We start from the raw sequence: 21,757 nt of genomic DNA, 5'->3' as shown, positions 1-21,757 counted from the left end.
CGCTCAGGGAAGGGAGGGGGTGAGCAGAGCAGCAGTTCTTTGTTGTAAATTTCAGCCTCTCCTCTAGATGGCACTATAAACTACTTACTCCACCTTTAAATCAACTTTCTTCCCTATTTTCCTGTTGATTTGACTTCAGCAGGTCATCCTGACCATGTCTACTTGCCTAAAGATTTGTACATACTCTGCAAGAACAGACAAATTGGTAGTCTCGGTCTCGGAGAAATGTGGGCGTTGTTGCAGGTAGATCTCGACACATCGTGTGAACAGAACCTTTGTGTGATTGGTCAGAAAAAAATTTAAGTGGACGTGGTTCAATGGAAAGAGTTTCTCGTGAAGTATGAAAGAAAACAAACGGAGTACGAACAGACCTTAAATGCTGCCATGTGATTAGTTGTTTGCATTAGCAAGCAGTTGAACCAGCTGTACCTAATAAAGTGGCCTGTTGGTGTCACCGCTGTACACGACACTCAGCATGTTCACATTTGACACCTGTGACTATCTCAGCCATCGTTTTAAGCCCGTTATTGCCTTCTAACCCTAACCTCATAAGCAAAAACAAGCCGCCCCTTATCTGAGTGTCACCGTGTCACATGTTGACATTAATTATATGCATAAACCCATGTCTGTCTCTCCGTGTCCTGTGCGTTACAGAAATAGAGCGTGGCGGCTGCGGTGACCCCGGGGTGCCAGGGTTTGGTCGGCGCAGCGGCGATCGCTTTCAACACGGTGACGCGTTGACCTTCTTTTGCCAGTCGGCCTTTGAACTGGTGGGAGAGAGGACCATCACGTGTCAGCACAACAACCAATGGTCGGGGAATAAACCCAGCTGTGTCTGTAAGAACACAATTTTATTTTAGTCTGTGTTTCTTTGCTGTGTTTCCCCCCCCCCCCCCCCTTTCTTAATCAGCCTTCTTGCTTTTCATTCTTGCCTAATTACCGATCGATTTAGCATCTTTTTTTCCTTCCTGCCTTTTCTTCCTTTGCTCCTTCCTCTTTTGTAGTCTCGTGTTTCTTCAACTTCACGGCTCCGTCGGGGACAATATTGTCCCCGAACTACCCAGAGGAATATGGGAACAACCTGAACTGTGTGTGGTTAATTATCTCTGAAGCAGGAAGCCGCATTCATCTCCTCTTCTCTGACTTTGACCTGGAGCCACAGTTCGATTGGTTGGTGGTCAAAGATGAAGGTAAATAATATATTTCTATATTTCACCGTATTTTTGTGCTTGCTAATGGTTGGTACACTGAATAACCCCTTTTTTTTAAAGAGTTGGGTTAGATCTTAGGGTGTGGATAGACACATTGTTTATTGCTTAACTCTTATGTTAAGCAATAACATATGATAATCAGGCCACCTGGATTTAGTTTTGATTTTATGGCTGTAGAATTAGAAATTTCAATAAGTGAGTGCTTCTGCCTCTTTTTCAAAGATAACTCTCTTTCGATATCTGGCAGTTATTCAACCGTTTAGGATGATGCGCTGGTGAATCTTTTCTGCGGAAGTCCTGAGGGCTACCGTAATGACAAGTATATGGGTGCAAAGCTCTATTTTATCTGTTTTCCGGTATCCATCCATCCATCCATCCATCCATCCATCTTCTACGGCTTTATCCCCGCTAATCTCAGCTGACATAGGGCGAAAGTCGGGGTCACATCCTGGACAATCCATTGTTGGATTGGAATTTTCTAGATATCACAAACAGTCTAGGAGTTACGGTCATGAGAAGTATGCATGGATGGACATATATTTTAAACCTTTTAAGGCTATCCAAAAAAAAAAAATGCAGATTGAATTTGACTGATGGGTGGTTGGATGGGATTTTCTTTTTTATTGTTGCAGAAATGACATAATTCACACCTTCACACAGAACACACAGCAATCAGATCTATCGATTGGTATTGTGTTTACTCGAGTCGCTATAAACTTCTGTAGCAGCTTTTTTTTTTTTTTTTTTGAAAATTGCAGGGCAATTGGTACGACCGCGTCGAACAAACTAAGATGAAAGTCGCAGCCTCGAACTCTTGTTTTGCCATGGCGATAAATCACTGCCTGTCACGCCGAACAAAAAGTTACTCTGTAACTGACGGGTCGCATTAGAAGTAATTGTTAAAAAAAGAAGTTATTATTGTAGGATTTTTTTTAGAACGTAAAACCAATAACTGTCGTTAGGTGATCCAGATTTGACACTGACGACATCAGTGTCGGTCTGAAGCTCTTCAAACACCACTGTTCACGATTACTGAGTGTGTTTTAGAGCTGTTATATTAATGTGCCTGATATACGAGTACTGCGCTCTTCACAATCATACAGAATTTATTTATAAATCGGTTTGAACTCAAAGGCAGCTCTATAGTTCTCAGATAATAATAAAATTAAAAAAAACAACAAGCACAGCTCTTCACTGCAACAGTCCTTCAATGTAAATTATTGATTAAAAAAAGAAGGAAAAACACCTTTGACGAGCTATTTTAATGAGACAGTGAGAGTCAGATGCATCATATGAACCTTCTGTAATTCAAACAATGTGACGACCATCATTCTGCCTCTAAAATGAAGAAATGAAAAGTGATGTTTTGTTGTATTCCAGGAAGAAAGATAAATATGTAGCTCTATACATTAACCAGGGTTTTATTTGAACTCGATATCTCCTCCTTTTTTTTTTTATTCCTGAAGGAATAGATCATTGACATACAAAGAAGTAAACAGAGCAACCGCAGTAATAATCAAGTCTTCTGAGATTTAAAGACCAACATGAAATCCATGGAAGGTTCACAACACATTCTTCTGAGTTGTGAGCAAATTATCAGTAATCTATTGTCACCATCTCATAAAAAAAGAGCACACAGTGATGGACCGTTACAAAAGGCTTTCCTCTAAATCTCCTCTCTTAGATAAGTCAAGACTCTTTCACATTATGTCGTTCATTCTTCAGTTTTTTTATGTGATGATATATGGGAAATATGTATAAATGTTTGCGAAAAGACAGAGCCTGGCGTGTTCCCCAAATTCACAAACTGTGTGTTTTATCGCAGGAGCAGTTCTGTGGCTCCTCTTCCATCCCTCACACTACTTTCAGTAGAGTGTCTGCACTTAACATAGTAATGAAAACCCCTCTTCAATGGATCATGCTGATTGCTTACGCCCAAAGGATTGGATAGAGGTTTTTTTTTTTTATAAAGCTGAGGCAGGATGTGACACACGTCAACATCATAATCTCGTACCGCTGTCAACTCAGTAATCTGGAGCAGTTTCTGATATGTGTGAATTATTCCTGAGCGTCTTATCTGATTACAGTATAATTACTGTTTATGAGTTTCCTCAAATGAATCATGGTCTGAATACAATCATCACACAATGAATACGGACACAGATGACATGTCAGAGCGTTACCTGTAAAATAACCTTTTTTAATACCTGAATTTACTGAAACTGCTGTGTTTTTTGGTGAAATGGTTAAAAAAAAAAAAAAAAAAAACATTTTCCCATCGTCAGTTGAGGAGGTTTTTTCCTCCAGTGAGTGACGTTTTCAAAATCACCACTGTGCCGTTGGGTTTTTATTTCAAAATCAGGTCATGTCTTCCTTTTCTCGCCAAAAAAGAAACGTGTTACTGCAATCTTGATGATGGTGATGTGGTGTATTTGCAAACTTTATCCCACTCTCTACAACAGCCATTCTCAACCAATTGGGGTCGCGAGATGATTTCTGGGGGTTGCCAAATCATTTTGAAAAAAAAAAAAAAAAAAAAAAAATCTAAATGAATGTAGCGTCCGATCAGACGTTAGAATGACGACGAGCGGTTGGGCATAAAAAGTACACTGGATACACCAGCTTTTCACCACCTGACCGCCATCTGGAGATACATCCGTGACAGCGGAGAGTTTTTCTCTTTTTTTTGCCCCTCATTTTTATTAGCGCTGCTTTGATGGTCAATATTGGACAGTACAGCCATGTTTTTGAGCTTAAAATTTGACACTAAACCTCGACAGTCGACTCTCAAAATGCTGTGTAATTCCCATCCCTATAGTTATCATTTTATTTCATTAAAAAGAAAAAGAAAGTTTGCGTTATTCGTTTACATTTTAACCGGCTCAACTACCAGCAATAAGATGGGATGTAGTGACAATTGTCGGTCTATTACTCACGTGAAAAGTTCCCCTCTTGATGCTGCTGTATGTTTTTAAAAAAATCCAAAAGTGTTTCTAAATAAATACTAATAGCTGAAGTGTGATCATAAGTGCTTGTCTGATTTGTTAATGCGACGTAGCCAATGGTGTATTGATCGGGCGTTGTTTCAGCACCTCGGACAGTGCTTTATCCATCATACCCATCATGCGTTCACACCGGTGTGTGTGTGTGTGTGGATGGAGGCGGGGTCGCGGACAGCCGTGCATGTTAAATTTGGGGTCGCGACTCAAAAAGGTTGAGAACCACTGCTCTACAAAACTGGAGGTTTACCTGAACCTTTAGTATGCCAGGGCTGGACGGCCACCCTTCTATAGATCACTTTGCTTTACTTTTGTTTTTATCTCTAAGGCAATCCTTGACTTATTACTTACATCACACAGTAGGAGGCCAATCAAGTGGGGAAAAAAAAGTAATTGAAGACATTAAATTAATAACGTTTATGATGATATTTCACATCATTTATGAACAAAAGTGTTTGTTTTCCTATGGAGCAATAAATGATTCACAATACAAACGTATTTATGTTTCAAAATTAATTTATTAATGAATAAAACATATAGAATTAACTCATTATAGCTTGTCTCACACACAACAGAGAATTTTTTTTAAATAAAATTGCCAAAAAGTCAATGTCAAAGTCACATCCTTCAAAGAAAAATAAAAAACTGCTCTTTACCGTGTTTCTGTCGAGTTATATGAGTAGAAGAATCTGGAAAAAATTAAATAATTGAATACATGAATTTAAATTTAATCCAACTCTGTAAAAGAATGTGAATTAAACACATCAGCATCATAATGATTTTAAGTGGGGGGGGGGAAATGGGTGAAACTGCCCTTTAAGTGCCAAGCATGTGGCCCCAACATTAAAGGGTAGACAAGAAAAAAGGAATCAAATAAAATACTAAATATGTACAAAATAACAACTATAAACCTATGACAGTATACTAAAACTAACATTTGAATATCCTACAGTATTAGTGCAGTAGAACAGTAGTTAGAACATGGTTGCAAGGGATTTTTTGAGGGTGGGTCACATTTTTTCCAGGCTTTCACTGTTTAAATAAATGAATCTAATAAAGTAAAAATGTATTTATCAGACATCTCTCTCTTGGGAATGTCTGGTTTTATCTATTCGAGAATAATATTAGACAAGAAAACAAGAAAAAAGGGCAATAAAATAGTCAGAATTGCTTTATTATGTACATAATTTGCTGGTCTTGATAGTTTGCCATTTTTAAAAAGTGGGTTTCCATATAAGCCGTGCTGTAAACAACTGGGAATGCACAACATACACGTGATCGACCCAAAGACAACGCAACAGAGATTTCACGTTCATATCTTTCACTTTCAACTGTCAATGAAATCTGTATCTAGATTAGATTGTATCCATTCCCACTGCAGAATAAAGCCAGATGTTAGCAGTGGTTATCCAGTTTTTTGACCAATAAATAGGCTTATGTCACCAAGACTGAAGCGACTGTCAGTGCACATGAGTTGGTAAAAACATCAGTTAAAGGCAATTAATTAACGATATTGAACACAGGTATAAATAACCACATCAAACCTTTTAATTTGTCAGAGATGACCCTTAACTACTTTCAAAATCTTAGGCGTTAAAGGACTTGATAAACAGTCGGCAGTGTCTGATTCATGTGCCCACACACAACTGCGGGCACTTTCTGATGATTCACAGTCCCCTTGCAACATCTGTCTGCTCCACAGCTCAACAGCGTTTGTGCGAGTTCTGGCAGTAAACTCAAAAACACTGTGCGTGTCAATAACTTACCGGCATCAGTTGACGTTTCTAATCACCAGTCATGAACAAACGCAATTCCAATCACATTCAATCAAGACAATAAAGCGATGTGTGTAATATCAGGAGCCTCCACACTTAGGCTTGATCACTGTGGCACTGTAACGGCTACTAAATCTGTTTATTTCTACCTGCTACATGGCGCCATCACTGCCTGTTGTTTTCCTCCCTCAACCTCCTCCTGTTCCGGTGCCTTATTACCGTACCACGACTTGAGGATGGCATTTCTTTTTTGTGGTGCATTATGTATAATTCATATCTCGCTGATATGACCCTGCTGGGTTCTGTTCTTTGTAGCCCTTTAGGGTTTCATTGCACTCCCCACTGAATGTGTCACTGCCGTCTGGATCACTGGGGAGCACCCTCCAGATCGCTGTGTACAGAGCGTGTTCTGCCGCACAAAATAATATCACCATTCGTTGCAGTAAATGGTCCTACGCTGTGACACAAATGTCTCCGGCAGAAACGAGGTGATGCATGGTTACAGCTGGGCAGGCCAATTGGGGGAGGTCTAATGGTTTCACTGCCATTCAATTGGTACACAATGCGTATAGGGCGATGTCATAATGCTAGAACATACCTTAACATAGCAGCCAGGTTCAGCCATTCATTGCAATCGTGTGTACCCCCAAGGGCATCGTGAGTACTTAAAACAAGTCAATGCTCCCTTCACTGGAGGCGGAATTGCCCGGGAATTTGCGGTTCAGGACACGTTCAGGTGCAGTAACATCGATGACCATGGGCTCCACAAACCCCCCATGAGAGACAGTGGAGTGAATCACTTAAACGCAGCATCTGCAGAGAAGAGCATCAGCGTGTGTCAGTTGTGTCAAGCCCCGATGTCTGTACGGTTTGCTTTAATACTGAAAATGGCAATATGTGGACTCTCTGCCAAGACAAACAGAGGTTGTTAATGGGACTTAGGGCGGTGCAGAGCAGCAATGAAGGGTCTGCGTTTTCAGGCCACTGACTGTAAATTTTGTCGATTAAGATTGAAATAATGTAAAAAAAAGAAAAGAAAAAGAAAGGTTGCTGCTATGAGCAGTAAGCACAAGAGCTCAAAGAATTTCCTCGACCTCTGCAACTGGGGATATTTTTTTCATTTTCCATATATTTGGTGCTGTCTGTGCTTATGTGTATTCAACAAGTATAGAAACTATTTCCATTATATTTGGTCGAAGGACGGGGCATACAAAATAGTTTGTCCATAGGCTGTAAAAAAATGGACGTAGTCCTCCAGTTGCTAAAACCAACATACCTACCTAGCTTGTTGTTGCAAAACAGGGGACGTTTCTCCCCTGGATCAGTTCCAATAAGCTTGTGCGAAACACAGCAATCACACACCGTTCTGGCACAAATCGAGGCGGTCTGAGCCCAACAGTGCCACTGCCACTAACATCTTTGGTGAACAGAGTTCTTATAAATGGCCTATTACGACCAAGTCGCTTACCTGATACGACTCCGTAGCCTAGTTGCTCGCTCAAATTGGAACTGTTCATTTACTGAACACTGTGTGTGTGTGTGTCACCAGCCAGAGAACGGCAAATATCCAGCCAAAAATTCTGACCAATCACAAAACTGTTTATAAACAGGTAGTGTTGGGGGGCGTGTCGAGTCAAGGCTGCAGTGTGAAAGTATCAAAGCACCTTGACTTCTGTTTGGAAGCATGGCGTCAAATCAGTAAATGAAATCAGACATGATGTGCTTTATTGTCTATTTACTGACATTATTAATCATCATCAAGTTGTATGCTGATTTTCCACAGTCTTCCATTCCAAGAATGTTCTTTTTTGCTACCATCAGACTTGCCCCCTGATGGTTAAGTCCTACTTTGGTCCTATTTCGGTCCTACTTCGGTCCTATTTCGGTCCTACTTCGGTCCTATTTTGATCCTACTTTGGGCCTACTTCCTATTAAGCTGCCTATGTTTGTTTAAATTTCTTTAACACAGTGTTGTTTATGTGTTGACAGCTGTTGAGTCCTTTTCAATTTAATATAGATTTTATCTGGCATGAACAATTTGTTGCTTAATGAATTAATAGTTGTGGAAAATGCAATACATTATCAGTGATCTACATTATACTGATGAACTTTAAAAAAAAAAAAAAATTCCTGATGTCATTCGTAAACATGTCATTCTACAATTAACTGAAAAACAACTTTTATTTAAAAAAAACAATGTTTTATCTCTGTGGTTTGAGAAGAACATCTAAAGATATATCTGCTAAAACTTTGAATGTAATGAAGTAATCAAACTGGGGTCAGTCGGGACAAGTTACTCAATAATTATTCAGTAAAGTGTTAATAACTTGTCGCTGTGGAAGGTGAACATGTGGAAGGGTTTGCTACTATCAGATAAATTGGCGTACATCGGTGACCTGGACTCGTGACACCGAGCGCGCACACACTCAAAAACTCCAGACGGAGACTTAAGTTGTTGAGACAGCAGAATAAATTTAAGCTCTCATCCTCCATCCTGAAGTGGAGAGCGTCCTGACAGGCACCATCACCTCCTGTTATAGGAACTACTCTGCCTGAGATTAGAGTGCTCTGCAGTGAGTAATATGCTCAGATGAACTCCCAATCAGAGCACCTCTTCCCGTCCTGAAGGACATCTACACCCCGTAAACTGAGCTCAGAGCCCCGGAAAATCACGAGAGGAACTCGAACGCTGTCCGACAACGGATTGTTTAGAGTGCTGATATAAGGTCGATGACCCAAGAGTCACATGGTCAAAACTAACGGTTTGAAGAGGTTTCCCCATCGTCAACAATGTATTATATGAAACACGGCAGTGTCAATGTTTTGATTTACACACTAGGTCATTACTCCTTTTCCTGTTTCCATCGTCACATTTTGCTCGACTTCACTTCCATATTCAACCTCTGTGCATGTCAGAAAAGAATATCCTTATTAAGTTTTTAACCATGGATATCTTTTAAAGGCACATTTTGACGCTAACTCTTGTTTGCCGCTCCTAAATGAATTATCTTTCCATTTTGGCACAAGCGAGACTCGCTATTCAATAAAACAGAAAAAAGCACAGTTGATGGATTTTGTTTGCAAAATAATATCAGAGCGGCACGTTAGAATCCAAGTTTCTTGAAAGTCTCAAAAAGTATCGAATGAGCTCAAATTAAATTGGAAGGACCTTTTCTAACCCTAATAGGATTTAATACATCTCCCGAGGTCTCCTGGGGCATTTTGTTGTTTTTCTTTTTACAGGAGTCCTTCACTTTCCAAATGTGTCCTTGCCTTAATGCTATGCAGATTAAATTAGATAAGCACCATTAAAAAAGTGTCCCCGAAAAGATTGTTCAAACTCTGTTCTATTTCAGGTCTGTCTGAGCCAACCACGTTTGGAACGTTCTCGGGGAAAGACGTTCCGTCACAGATCGCCTCCAACGGACACGTCATGAGACTGGAGTTCCAGTCGGATCACTCAAACACGGGGAAAGGCTTCAACATCAGCTACACCAGTATGTACCCGCCGCTTTCTCTTCCTCAGTCTGTGTGTGTACATGCATGTTTCTGAACACTGTGTAGTGACCGGTGACATCAGTTTATAGCCACTAAAGACCGTGTCTAGTCAAATAACAAAAAATGACATTCTAACCTGCCCTCAAAGGTTCAGCGTGTATGAATTGGCAGTGGCGTGTTCTGTAGAACTCTTCCCCGCGTGTCTCTGTGAACAACGGTGGCCTTCGCATACTAGAAAGGATGCCATTCTTCCGTGTTTGCATAATAAGCGTCTACCTCAAAGTAGAAGTGAAAATGGGTGTTTTTTCCAGTTTAGGCTGCTGTACAAAACACGACGGCACGAGTTGGTGACCTCTGTAAAGGAATGTCTTTGTCTAAAGCACAAAAAGAAGAGAGTCAGAATTTCCGGATATTCAGTTTTCTCCCTGTAAACTCTCCTTATACGGTACACAGTGAAGCTTGCACTGTATTCTGAACCCAAAGTCAGTCTGACAGACATACCGTGCATAGTCAAAGTCAGTGGGCTTGATGGTATTTAACCATTCTTTGGATGGTCAGATATTTCAGTTTATAGTGTTTAAATGTAGGGATTCTGAATCGTCTGTGTGAGATGGTGTTGGCTAAACACGATCGTGCTTTTTCTGTGCGCCTGCCTCGTGAATTTTATTTGATTGTGTGATTTAGTTTTAAGTTTGACAGTCACTCTATATCACTGACATTAATATAAAACAGAGCAATAATCCTGTGGCTGGCTCCAAAAGACCTCAGTAGTTACGTTTAGGCACTAGAAGCATGGGGTTACGGCCAGGTAATAATCATGGTTTTACTTCATGGCATCAACCTTTTAATAAAAACACACCATATGGTCCCTTTGTTGTGCAGATTTGATTATCAGGTGAGACGACCAAGGATGGAGTTGAGTTGAAAATGTTTATTGTAAACGGCTCAGATCCGAGGAGAAATGAGACAACGATATGTTAACAGTTGGGCGTCGTCTGTCATTCTGCCTGTGAATTCCAGATTTATAGAAGTAAATCTAAGGTTTTGGAGAAAAGGGGGAGAGGGGAGGAGACATCAGCTGATACCTTGAGTTGACCTTGTTACTCGGTCCTCCGCCCCAGTTAGGTTAGGTTCAACAAAGATATAATGAGGAACACTCTCAGACAAATGATGGGTGCCAGGGTTACACGGAGGCCTCTGTTATTTGTCAGTTTCAGCTGGTCTATAGTTGTTAGTTGTTAGGTTTGTCCATATGAATGTAAGTTATAATTATAAGTTTTTCTCTTGCAGTCTTGAGCTGCTTTGCAGACATGGATGTGTTTTGGTCTGATTTGGACCTCCTGGAGAAAATACATGACTATTGGTGAAAAGTCAAAAAAAAAAAAAGCCTCAAACTCAAAATGACCTGGGGGCCAGTGAACTTCTAGTCTGTTCAGGAGGGGCTGGGAGAGAAAAAGCCAAAAAAGTCCAACAATTTAGGAAAAATGAATGGTTTACAGATTTGAAATTAAGATTATATCTTTATAATCCATCATGCTGTTGCTATTACAAATCTTGAGGATGACGTTGCTCGCCATTTCAAAGTAAAAGTGTTTGTTTTGATATATATAAGCTCACACACAAAAAAACTGATTTATGAGACAAAATGAATCTGTAATTAACAAAAACAGAAAACGTGAAATCAGCATAACATGTAGACACTAGACGAGCTTATGTGTAATTAAATGTTGAATTTAATCATTTCAAAATAAGTGTAGGGCCGCAGCACATCGACTGGCGGGACGGGGAGCGGCCGAAAAAAACGTGGAAATTGATTTAGTTCAAGTTCTATGCGTAAAGACATCATCGTATACAACAAAAACACTCGACACGAGAAAAGAAACGCGCTGCAAGTCGCAGACAGCAGATGTTTTTCAGTGGAACACACACACACACATTCACACACACACACACAAAAAAAGTGATGAACCCGGCAGGTACGTGCTTGCAACTTTAAAAGTCACAAAACCTCCCCCAGGAAACACTTCTGTTGTCATCTGTGCTCCTTGCAATCGGCGTCTAAATTTGGTTGTGTTGTGTTTTATTTGCAGCGAGCGGCTCCTAATTTGCTCATGTTTTTTTTATTTGCATGTGTTTTCCTAAGTTGAAATGTGTCGCGCTCCCAGCACAATTGTATATTAGAGCTGCATGAGCGCCTTTGAATATGCCTGTTTAAACTTTAAAATAAATACTGCTGTTTTTTGATGTGGCATTCATTTTTTTTAATTTTTTTTTCACACAATGGCTTATGGTGACTTTAGGTATTCTTTACCCTTGCAATAACCCGCTCAAACTTTAACAGGACATCACATTTTGAGGTATTTTCCAGACAAGCTACAATTGTGTTTTTGAAAGCAGAAAATTGTTCCGCAATCGAGAAATGACAGCCGTAAACGGATATTTGAGTACCACTCGATTCGTGTTTGGACCAGTGTATGATTATAAAAAGATTGAAGAGAAATGTCTCCTGTCCAGTCAAAGAGCAATTGATGACGTTTGGAAAGGGGGCAAAGAAGGGCTTAATCATTCTTGACCAGGAAAGGACTTGAAATGCTGCCCCGGCATTTAAACCAACGCTGTTAAATGTTTAAATGTCCTTTCGTCGTGCAGGGATTGAATAACGGTCAGGTGGCTAATAGAGTTACCATGCAAAACTGCTGACATGCTTACCTTCCCTGTGTTTTTCTGATCATCTGTTTCCATGTCTTTATTCAATGCTTTAAGTCTGTTCTGTTGTCACCTTTGAAACCGACTATCTGCTCTAAGTTCAGCATGACTGATTCTGATTAATTCCCTGTGATTATCATGCCGTTTTGCATCATTTAACTCACTACCTTCCAAATGACCTCTTCCTTGAGAGGTGAAATTTACATATAATATGTATATACCAGCCTTTTACTCTCCCAAACAGACCTTTATTTAACTCCATTGAACACGTCAGTAAGTCGGTAAAATGTATTCCTCCAGCTCACACTCACTAAAGTGCTGTACAAAAATGTCTTATGATATATTTAGGAATATGACGATTTGTAAGTTGTGCGAGATCACGTGAATACTTCAGGGATTCAGGGAGAGATTAGGCATATTATTGCTGTTTCAATAATTTAATCTATTAACATTTTAATGCATATATGAATACCAACGGCTGTTGCTGTGGGTATATCGCTATCTGTTTATATGAATAATGATTGAAACTCAAATATGAACTCTGACACACACACACCAGACTTGGCAGTCATGTATTAGAAAACAGTGTTGGGCTAAAGATAGACTGATTGACTGTCTGTGTGTGCCATGTGAAAAAAGTTTACTTTAGTGAGGTGACAGCTGGGACCGGGGGCTGTGCCAATATTATGAGGACTTCCAAACTAGGAATAGAAACGTGTATCTCTCTTACACCAGAATTGGCATATTTTTTAATCCATGGGTAAAACCAACTGAAACAAGGTGATTTACTCCTTTGCTGTTGCTCCAACAGAGGAATCTGCCTTTTAGTTTCATCGCTGATGAGTCATCTCTGACGTCAACAAATGCGTCAGAAACCAACAAGGTGGAAAACAATGCAGTACAGAAGCCGGCAGCAACATCACAGGGAAAAAAGAAAATAAAGCACCATGGAGACCAGTGACAATATCTCGGTGGTTGCGCTTCATAACATTGCACTAGAAAAGCTAGAGTCAGCATGTGAACTGGCCATATAAAAGAGTAGTAGAAGAAGGGATTAGCACTTTCACCAGGCCTGGATATAGACTGCTTTGATTGAGGTGACATTAAGAGATCTTGACTTTCTGGAATACAGACCATTTGAAGTTTTACTTTTGATTTACCTGCAGGTGTTAAAGGTTAAAGAATGAAATTAAAGGATTTGATAATCCATATTTGGTGGCAAACATTCTTTCATCCTTTTCAGCAAGTCACGGCTTTCTCTTAAAACTAAGACTACGACTAAATCAAAACTAAAGTTAAACTAGTCAATTCCTTAAAAAAAGAAACTAAACTAAAACTACTAAATCATTTGTTGTATTAACTTAAGCTAAACTGAAATAAAAGGCAAACTGAACGAGAACATTCTGTGGCCAAATTTTGGTCGTGCCTGCGCCTAAGTCCATAAACGTGTTCAGGGAAGTTCCCTTGTCACACTTATCAGGTTGCCTGCAGACGGGACAATGATAGACTTTACTTCCTGTTTCAGGCGTTCCACTTCCTGTTGGGAGGTCTTCTTTTGCAGACATGTCGAGGACAGGTCCCTGGTCTCACTTATCGTGTTTCACACAGATCGGTCAATGTAAAGAAAAGTTAGTGGGCACTTCCTGTTTAAAATGGCCGACTTCATGTTGGGTCAAGGGTGTGTGCCTCAACATGTCCAGGGAATTTCCCTTGTCTCATATCGTGTTTCGTGCAGATCCATCAATGTATGGCAAAATTACATTTAACTTCCTGTTTCGGGCGTTGCACTTCCTGTTGGGAGGTCTTCTTTTGCAGACATGTCCAGGACAGGTCCCTGGTCTCACATATCGTGTTTCACGCAGATCGGTCAATGTACAGAAAAGTTAGTGGGCACTTCCTGTTTAAAATTGCTGACTTCATGTTGGGTCAAGGCTGTGTCCCTCAACATGTCCAGGGAAGTTCCCTTGTCTCACATATCGTGTTTCGTGCAGATCCGTCAATGTATGGCAAAATGACATTTAACTTCCTGTTTCGGGCGTTGCACTTCCTGTTGGGAGGTCTTCTTTTGCAGACATGTCCAGGACAGGTACCTGGTCTCACTTATCGTGTTTCATGCAGATCCGTCAATGTATGGCAAAATGAAATTTAACTTCCTGTTTCGGGCGTTGCACTTCCTGTTGGGAGGTCATCTTTTGGAGACATGTTCATGTACAAAAGCAAGAAATGCTTGCGCTGCAATGCATTCTTGTGAGAACTCCCTGGAATGCCTTGCAGCAGCAGGCACTAAACACTGGATAAACATAAAAAACAAATTAAAATTTAAAAACTATAATACCTTGCATACAGTACAGCGAGATGATTTGGTGGAGTGTTTGGTTCCTTTTATGAGGCAGTGCTCCTCCTGTGTCCAGGCCTGGAACTGGGCTTTACATTGAGCTGGGTGTCATGTTGATGTCTCTGCTGTTCGGAGCCAAAGCTCAATAAAAACCTTTATCTGTTGCAGAATCGTTTAACCTAAAGCGTGAATGCTGATTGTATCCATTGCCCACTGCAGACCGAAGCCAAACGCAAGTGGGTGTTTGTGGATTTAGTTTTGACCAGTGGAACATAAGCGATAATGTCTCAAAGGAGTAACCGCAAATGCTAAAGGTTACCTATAATTTACCACCCACAAATAATAATGTTTTCTTATTTCGAACATTGTCACACCACTTAACATAGTGCAGTTATATGAGGACCTCTGATTTCACTGCAGATCTGGAGTGAGCAGCGAGTGCTTTGAAGACTCTTTAGCGCTGTCAGTGACTTTACTTTCTCTCTCCGTGTGTCCCAGAACTTCCTCTCTGTATGTGTGTCTCCTTTATTGTCGTCTCTTTAATCGGACGTGTTGATTCCAGGCTTTTTCGGTCTGACTCAGGCTTTCTCGTGTTCTTGTGCTATTTCATCCACACAACCTTGTCTCAGACATTTTCTTTCTCTGAAACACTCGGCGAACACCAAAGTATTTTAGGCGACTGTTTTTTTTCTCTGTGTGTCACCTTGGCTTCTCTTTAGTACCTAGACATGTCTCGTTTTTGAATTCATCCTTTATTCCATATTTTTCCCACCACTTTGTTATTATAATATCAGGTTTGGTAATGTGTGCTGGGTGATTTTGCAAAACTGCTCCAAAATGGCTTTTACTTTATTCAGTATGTGTGTGCCACACGTGTATATTCGAACACTCACCAGTGCAAATGTGTTTCTATCCATCACGTTTGTGCATCCACCTCTCATTCTCCCTATCATATTTTTCGTCTACGCTTCTCTTTCCCTCCCTGCTTTCATTTCCTCCCCATCAGTAGCTAATCAACCACAGATATGTTCATTCACCAGGCTTGTGATTTGGTTGGAATCAGGTTAATCACCTGAATGGGGGGGTAATATAACCTGAATTCGATTTTGTTGAATTCTATATGATGATATGATATGATATGATTCAACCTTTAGTGCTCATGTAGCATGGATCGGCGCCGCAGATGCACCCATGGTAAATTGCCGTTGGAATAATACACAACTCCATATATGGACATCCTGTGTGTGAGTCTGTTTATAGATCACATGCTTTAAAAATGTGGGGTTTTCCGTCTTCTTATGTGTTGTTGAATCAAAGTTATGATTCACATTTAAGTAGTGATATAAAGTAGCAATAATTGTGCAGAAGTTACAAAATTAGACCATTTTTCTTTTAAAAATATGAACAAAAACAAAAGAAAAACGGTCTAATTTAGTGATGAGCCGAGTGAACTTTGAACTGACATATTTCCAAATTTCTCAAATTCTGATTCAGATTTTAAACATTTTGAGTACTTTTTGCTCAGGTGTGTTTATATAGTTGTTGTTTATATATGTATTTTTTTCATCAGTTTGCCTAGGTTGTGCACAAAAAAACAGATATAAGAGAAGCTATAGTCGCATTTGCTGACAGTGATACAGCAATGTTTTCCTGTGGAAGTGAAAAATCAGTTTTATAGTAAATGACCTTGATATTTAACATATTTCTTTGTCTACCGTTGTCTAATTTGACTTTAATGTCACTGTTTTCCCTCTGTAGCGTTTGGTCAGAACGAATGTCACGACCCAGGCGTTCCCGTCAACGGTCAAAGGTTCGGTGACCAGTTCCAGCTGGGCAGCTCTGTGGCCTTCCGCTGTGATCAAGGATTCATCAGGACACAGGTAACTGAGTGGTTATGGAGTGTAGGAGCGTGCTCGGTATAATATACTCACGCAGCAAAACTTAATACAATCATAATTATATCATTATCATGTCTCCAGGGATCAGATCAGGTGACGTGCATCATCCAGGACGGAAATGTTGTCTGGTCTGCAGCTGTACCTCGGTGTGAAGGTGAATATGTTTTACCTTTCAAACTGTAAGGTCACCAAAAATTCAACTATCTCATTTTTGCTGTAGTGCTAAAGTGAGCTTAAGAGGCTTACAAGTTTCCCTCGTCTTGCCTCCAGCCTCCCGACACTTACTATTTGCATGCATACTCGGCTAGTGAGACACATGCATTATACAGCGATGTATCCATGATGTGCAGATAAGCTACATAATAATGAAAGGACAGTGGCTATGCCATTATTTCAATACTTTTTTTTCCAAGGTAAACAACCACTTGCCTGTGGGTATTTTGGTATCTTGTTTCGGTATCTCCTCCATGATTGATTATGTCGCCTAAATGACATTATCAATTGTTGCCTCTTGCTAATGAATGGGATAGAGACAGTCAAACTAAATAGGGCTGTCACCTTATTAAATAGAGAGTATGGGAGATGTTATTCCTCCCCATTCCTGTTGTTGTTGTTGTTGTTTCTAGAAGGGCTACTGCATATTGAGCATGCACAGGGTGGCTTAGAGTAAGAAAGTTTTCTGTTAAAGGGCAAAACCACCGCAAAAGCCACTGCAAATCGTATATTGCAGGAAAATGAAGATAAAGCTCATGAACTACAGGTCTTACTCCAGCTCTAATTGATGCCCTGCGTATTAACTTCCTCTCATTTCGAGACGGAGTCAAGAAAATCTTTAAAAGCCGTTGCAAATACAAAGTTATTCTGCCTTTTCCCTTTCAAAGCTGTGAAATCAAAACTCTCCTAAAGGTAATTCTTTCCTGCTCGGCGTCACTGTGCCATAATTGAGACTTTGCAACTCTTAATTTCGGCGTTAAATTAGCGTCAACATACGCCGCCTGCCGCTCTCCGAGGTGTGCTTTTTTTTTGTCACCTTGCGAGACAAATAAACTTGATTTGGCCTTTAAATGATCATCCTATAATTACTCTTTACCTTTTTTTTCCAGACAAGAACAACTCAGAACTGTGCAGGAACGCACAGGACGAGAGGTTAATGTTTATGCATACGATCCCGAAAAATTCAGAAAGGATTAGACGGCAAAAAATACGCCAAGCAGATGATGAATCTGCTCACATGATGAAATACGAGCGCTGCGCTCATGCCATAACACAGTGACATGATTAATTCCTCTCTTTTTCTGTCTCTGTCTCTTTCTCTGTGTGTGTGTGTTTATTTCCTGTAGCTCCATGTGGAGGCCATCTCACAGTTGCCACTGGTGTTCTGCTGTCTCCTGGTTGGCCTTCCTTTTATAAAGACTCCCTCACTTGCCAGTGGGTGATTGAAGCCCAGGTCGACCATGCTGTGAAAATAAGTTTTGACAGGTTGGTTTCTCGGCGGTCTAATTATGCGGCGATGTTTTGTCCACTCTGCTTTACATTTCACTCAGGTAATTAGTCCGATTATTTGTCTTTTTAGTGCAATAACACAGTCATGTGAAGTATGTCATTTTTTTTGGGCCTCTAAGTCATCTAGTACATCATTTAGTTCGTCTTTCGGAGGCATTATAAATTAGTCAGATTTAAATGCAGTTGGTGAGTTTCTTTTGCTGTAAATTATTAATGTTTTCCCCTAGAAAAAAGTGTAAAAAAAAAAAAAAAAGAGCAAATGCAACTTAGCCTGACATCGCTATGATTAAAATACATCTCTGATGTATAGAGCCATGTGTGCAGCAGAGGCTAAATGCTATTTCATATTCAAACGTTACTGTTATTATTCTGATATTTAATTTTCTACTTTTTCATGGTGAAGTTTGGTTTTAGAGCCTGGCTGAAGTCACACCTGTAGGTCACAGCTGAATGAGTCAGCGATAGAGGAAAATAACAGGGAAGCTAATCAGTTAAACAGGATAATTATATGTTCTTCACTTAGCCTAGCATGTTAGGGCACCAATCTGTTATTATGCAATAGTCAGCTGTGTAATCAATGATGCATTGGTTGTGGAATTCCTGCACTAAAATGTTTAAATGAACAAGTCTGCCGACTGAAAAATACCAAAACCATTATATATTCATTTTGCAAATTAGCTATTTAGCTTAATCTGGTATAGACCTGGTTCTGTACATGGTCGCTGTCAACTAAACTAATAAACTAAACTAAGCTAATTTAACCATTTTATCACAAATGTAATCATACAAATGAATAAAAATAAAAACTTTTTAATACTTTCAGCCCCAATAAATATTTGTAACTGTATTTGCAATTGTCATCATATAAGTCAACAAGCTGGCTGCTAGCATGAACAGCTGTGATGCTGTCGGTGCCTGAAAAGGATGACTGACTTAAACAAAACAAACATTGCTGCTGAATCTTCCTCCAGCACAGTGTGATATTTTGTCTAAGTATAATTTGCTGTTGATTAAAAACACATTTATCTATTTAATGCTTATAAAGGGAATGATTATAAGATACAATGTGCCAGCGTTAGCAGTGAGCTGCTAATCCAAGGCCCGGTGACCATACAATGTTTTTAAAACGCCACAACGCATAATACAATGCAACCATTCATTTATTATTCATAAAAGAGCAGTTCATAAAAGTGCGATGGCAGTAAAACGTATTAACTGAGCCAATGTAAAGTGTTGCTCTAGTGCGTGGTGTAAATTGCTTTATGCAGTGTCATCGTCATCGTCATCACATATCATATAAAAAGAAGAAAGAAAGCCACATTAGCCTGAACACAGTCTGTGTGCCGTGCCAGTTATATCTATGTCTCTGCAATGATATTGTGCCATTTATGTGTCTCTGTCTCTGTCCAGGTTTCAGACTGAGGTCAACTATGACACACTGGAGATCAGGGACGGCCCCTCAGCCTCGTCCCCACTGATTGGCGAATACCACGGCACCCAAGCACCTCATTTCCTGATTTCCACGTCCAACTTCCTGTTCTTGTTGTTCACCACGGACAACAGCCGCTCGGCAGCAGGCTTCAGCATCAGATATGAAAGTAAGGCTGATTGACTGACTGATAGAGATCTCTGGCAGACACACAAAATTGCCTATTGGTTCATTTTAGTGATGTCTGAATACAAACTACCGTGAAAGGGAGAATTACCCTCTCATATATACTCATCCATTTGTCTATGTAATATTTGATTCTTAGGTGTGACAATGGAGTCAGACTCTTGTCTCGATCCTGGTATCCCAGTCAACGGTCGTCGCCTAGGCGGCGGCTTCGCCATTGGCTCCGAAGTGTCATTTGCGTGTGACCTCGGATACACCCTGAGTGATCAGGAGCCAATCGTGTGCGAGCAGAATCATCAGTGGAGTCACGCTCTTCCCAGTTGTGATGGTGAGAATATTTTGTCCTTGCATTTTAAGACGTGTGCTTTTGTGAGGAACTGCTGAAAATACGAAAATTAAATTAGATAATTGAGGAAAAGTGAATATCAGGGACATATTAATGCCTCTTTCAAAAAAATTAAGACGGGGGGGAAAAAATGGCCTGTGTAAACTGACGGAACAGGTCAATGGTGTCACCTTGTGTCTGTCTTCCAAAGAACAAAAGCCCTTTTCCTCCTGAGTAAAATGCTTCTTTTTTTAATTCTCTTGTCAAATTCTAAATCCTATGCTGAGCCAATGAGGTGATCTTGATCTCTTATTAATCCATCCATCCATTATCTGTACCAGGTATCCGCTGAGGAACACAGAGGAGCAAAGCCTGTAGTCTTTCGGGTTTGAAAAGTGAAGCCTCGGAAGTAGGACAGATGTAGCTGACTCTCCTCTGGTTACATAAAGAGCTCAGTCTGAACGGCGGTCGCTGGGAAAATGAATCCACGTTTCACTTGATTTACGGCGTCAGTAAATCAAGTGACCGTACCATTCCTGAGGAGTTAACGGTGTCAATTGATAGTTTTGCGACTTAAAGACAATTTGGTAACGCTTTCTTTTACAGTCCCCTAATTACCAGGTATTTACCTGGTAAATTCATGGTAACACCAAAGTGTTACTAGGTAATTACCAATGGTAATAAGAAAGTAAATACAGTGAAACTGTTGCCAAAATACTGGGCATTTACCTGGTAACTATATAGTTAATTATAGCGTGTTATTACTGCTGTTAATAAGAAGGTATGTACAGCTAAACTATGGCAAAACTATGGTAAATGTAAGTTATTATTGGGTTATAAACTGGTAATAAGCAGGTACCTACAGTCCCCTAATTACTAGCTATTTACCCAAGGGGTAATCTAACAAACCTAACCCTAAAAATGTGTGTAATTACATGGAAACAAGCTTGGCTTTCTTTTACAGTACAGTTTTACTTTACTTACCGAGTACATTACCGTGCATTACCCAGTATTTTGGCAACGGTTTCACTGTATTTACTTATCTTATTACCCTTGGTAATTACCTAGCAACACTTTAGTGTTGCCATGAATTTACCAGCTAAATACCAGGTAATTAGGGGACTGTAAAAGAAAGCGTTACCGACAATTTTGTAAATGATGTTCCCATTTAGAGGGAAATTGATGATAAAGTACTGCACAGGTGAGTGGACGGGAGTTTGATTGACAGCTAGTATCATCCAATAGGCGCCTGATTGCAAGTTTAATATGAAGTGTACGTGGGGGGGAGCTGGCACCAATCACAGCTATTATTGAATGAATGGCAGGGTACACCTGAGACATGGATGCCCAGCCTATCACCGGGCGAACATATGCAGACAAACATCTTTGTCAACCTAACCCCAATCAGTATGTGCCTTGATTGGACTATGATTAAACTGTGCGGAGTAAGCTGGCGTACCCAGAGAAAACCTCCGCACACACACATAGAGAACATGCAAACTCCAAGAAGAAAAGCCCTGGTCAAACTGTGTTTCAAACCTCCCTGCTGTGAGGCACGATTCTGAACCACCACATCAACACGCCACCGTGGTTTGAATTACATTTTCTACCCCAAGCTCCACTCACGTGCAAACACTGCACCCTATTGTTATGAGGGAATAGTTTTTCATAACAACTGTTCCATCCCAGAAAATGGAAAATTCATACAACCAAATTCTTGAAAACCTTTAAATAATCCCACTCTTCAGTTAACCTAACTCCAATCTGCATTTTTTTAGGACTGTGGGGCTAAAACCAAGCAGATACGAGTATAAGATGAAGGGAGGATTCAAACCTTCTCACTGCGAGGCCACGGTGCTAACCACCGTACCGCAATGACACACTAACACCAC

General features: G+C 40.2%; 1 protein-coding gene across 1 annotated transcript in view; it reads left to right on the top strand.

The window, feature by feature from the left end:
• Nucleotides 1–21,757, top strand: part of LOC310936689 (CUB and sushi domain-containing protein 1) — a gene marked incomplete at its 3' end in the record, with an annotated part of 354,020 nt that overhangs the window by 206,281 nt on the left and 125,982 nt on the right. The window contains exons 12-19 of the mRNA XM_083900806.1: nucleotides 655–837; nucleotides 1,005–1,190; nucleotides 9,342–9,482; nucleotides 16,283–16,404; nucleotides 16,504–16,576; nucleotides 17,763–17,901; nucleotides 19,336–19,523; nucleotides 19,680–19,868. Of these exons, the coding sequence (XP_083756932.1) occupies nucleotides 655–837; nucleotides 1,005–1,190; nucleotides 9,342–9,482; nucleotides 16,283–16,404; nucleotides 16,504–16,576; nucleotides 17,763–17,901; nucleotides 19,336–19,523; nucleotides 19,680–19,868 (1,221 nt within the window). The remainder of the gene's footprint in view (nucleotides 1–654; nucleotides 838–1,004; nucleotides 1,191–9,341; nucleotides 9,483–16,282; nucleotides 16,405–16,503; nucleotides 16,577–17,762; nucleotides 17,902–19,335; nucleotides 19,524–19,679; nucleotides 19,869–21,757) is intronic.

This window comes from Microchirus variegatus (assembly GCF_963457635.1).
Source record: "Microchirus variegatus genome assembly, chromosome: 14".
Lineage (NCBI taxonomy): Eukaryota > Metazoa > Chordata > Actinopteri > Pleuronectiformes > Soleidae > Microchirus > Microchirus variegatus.
This window is presented reverse-complemented; position numbering and strand designations above follow the sequence as displayed.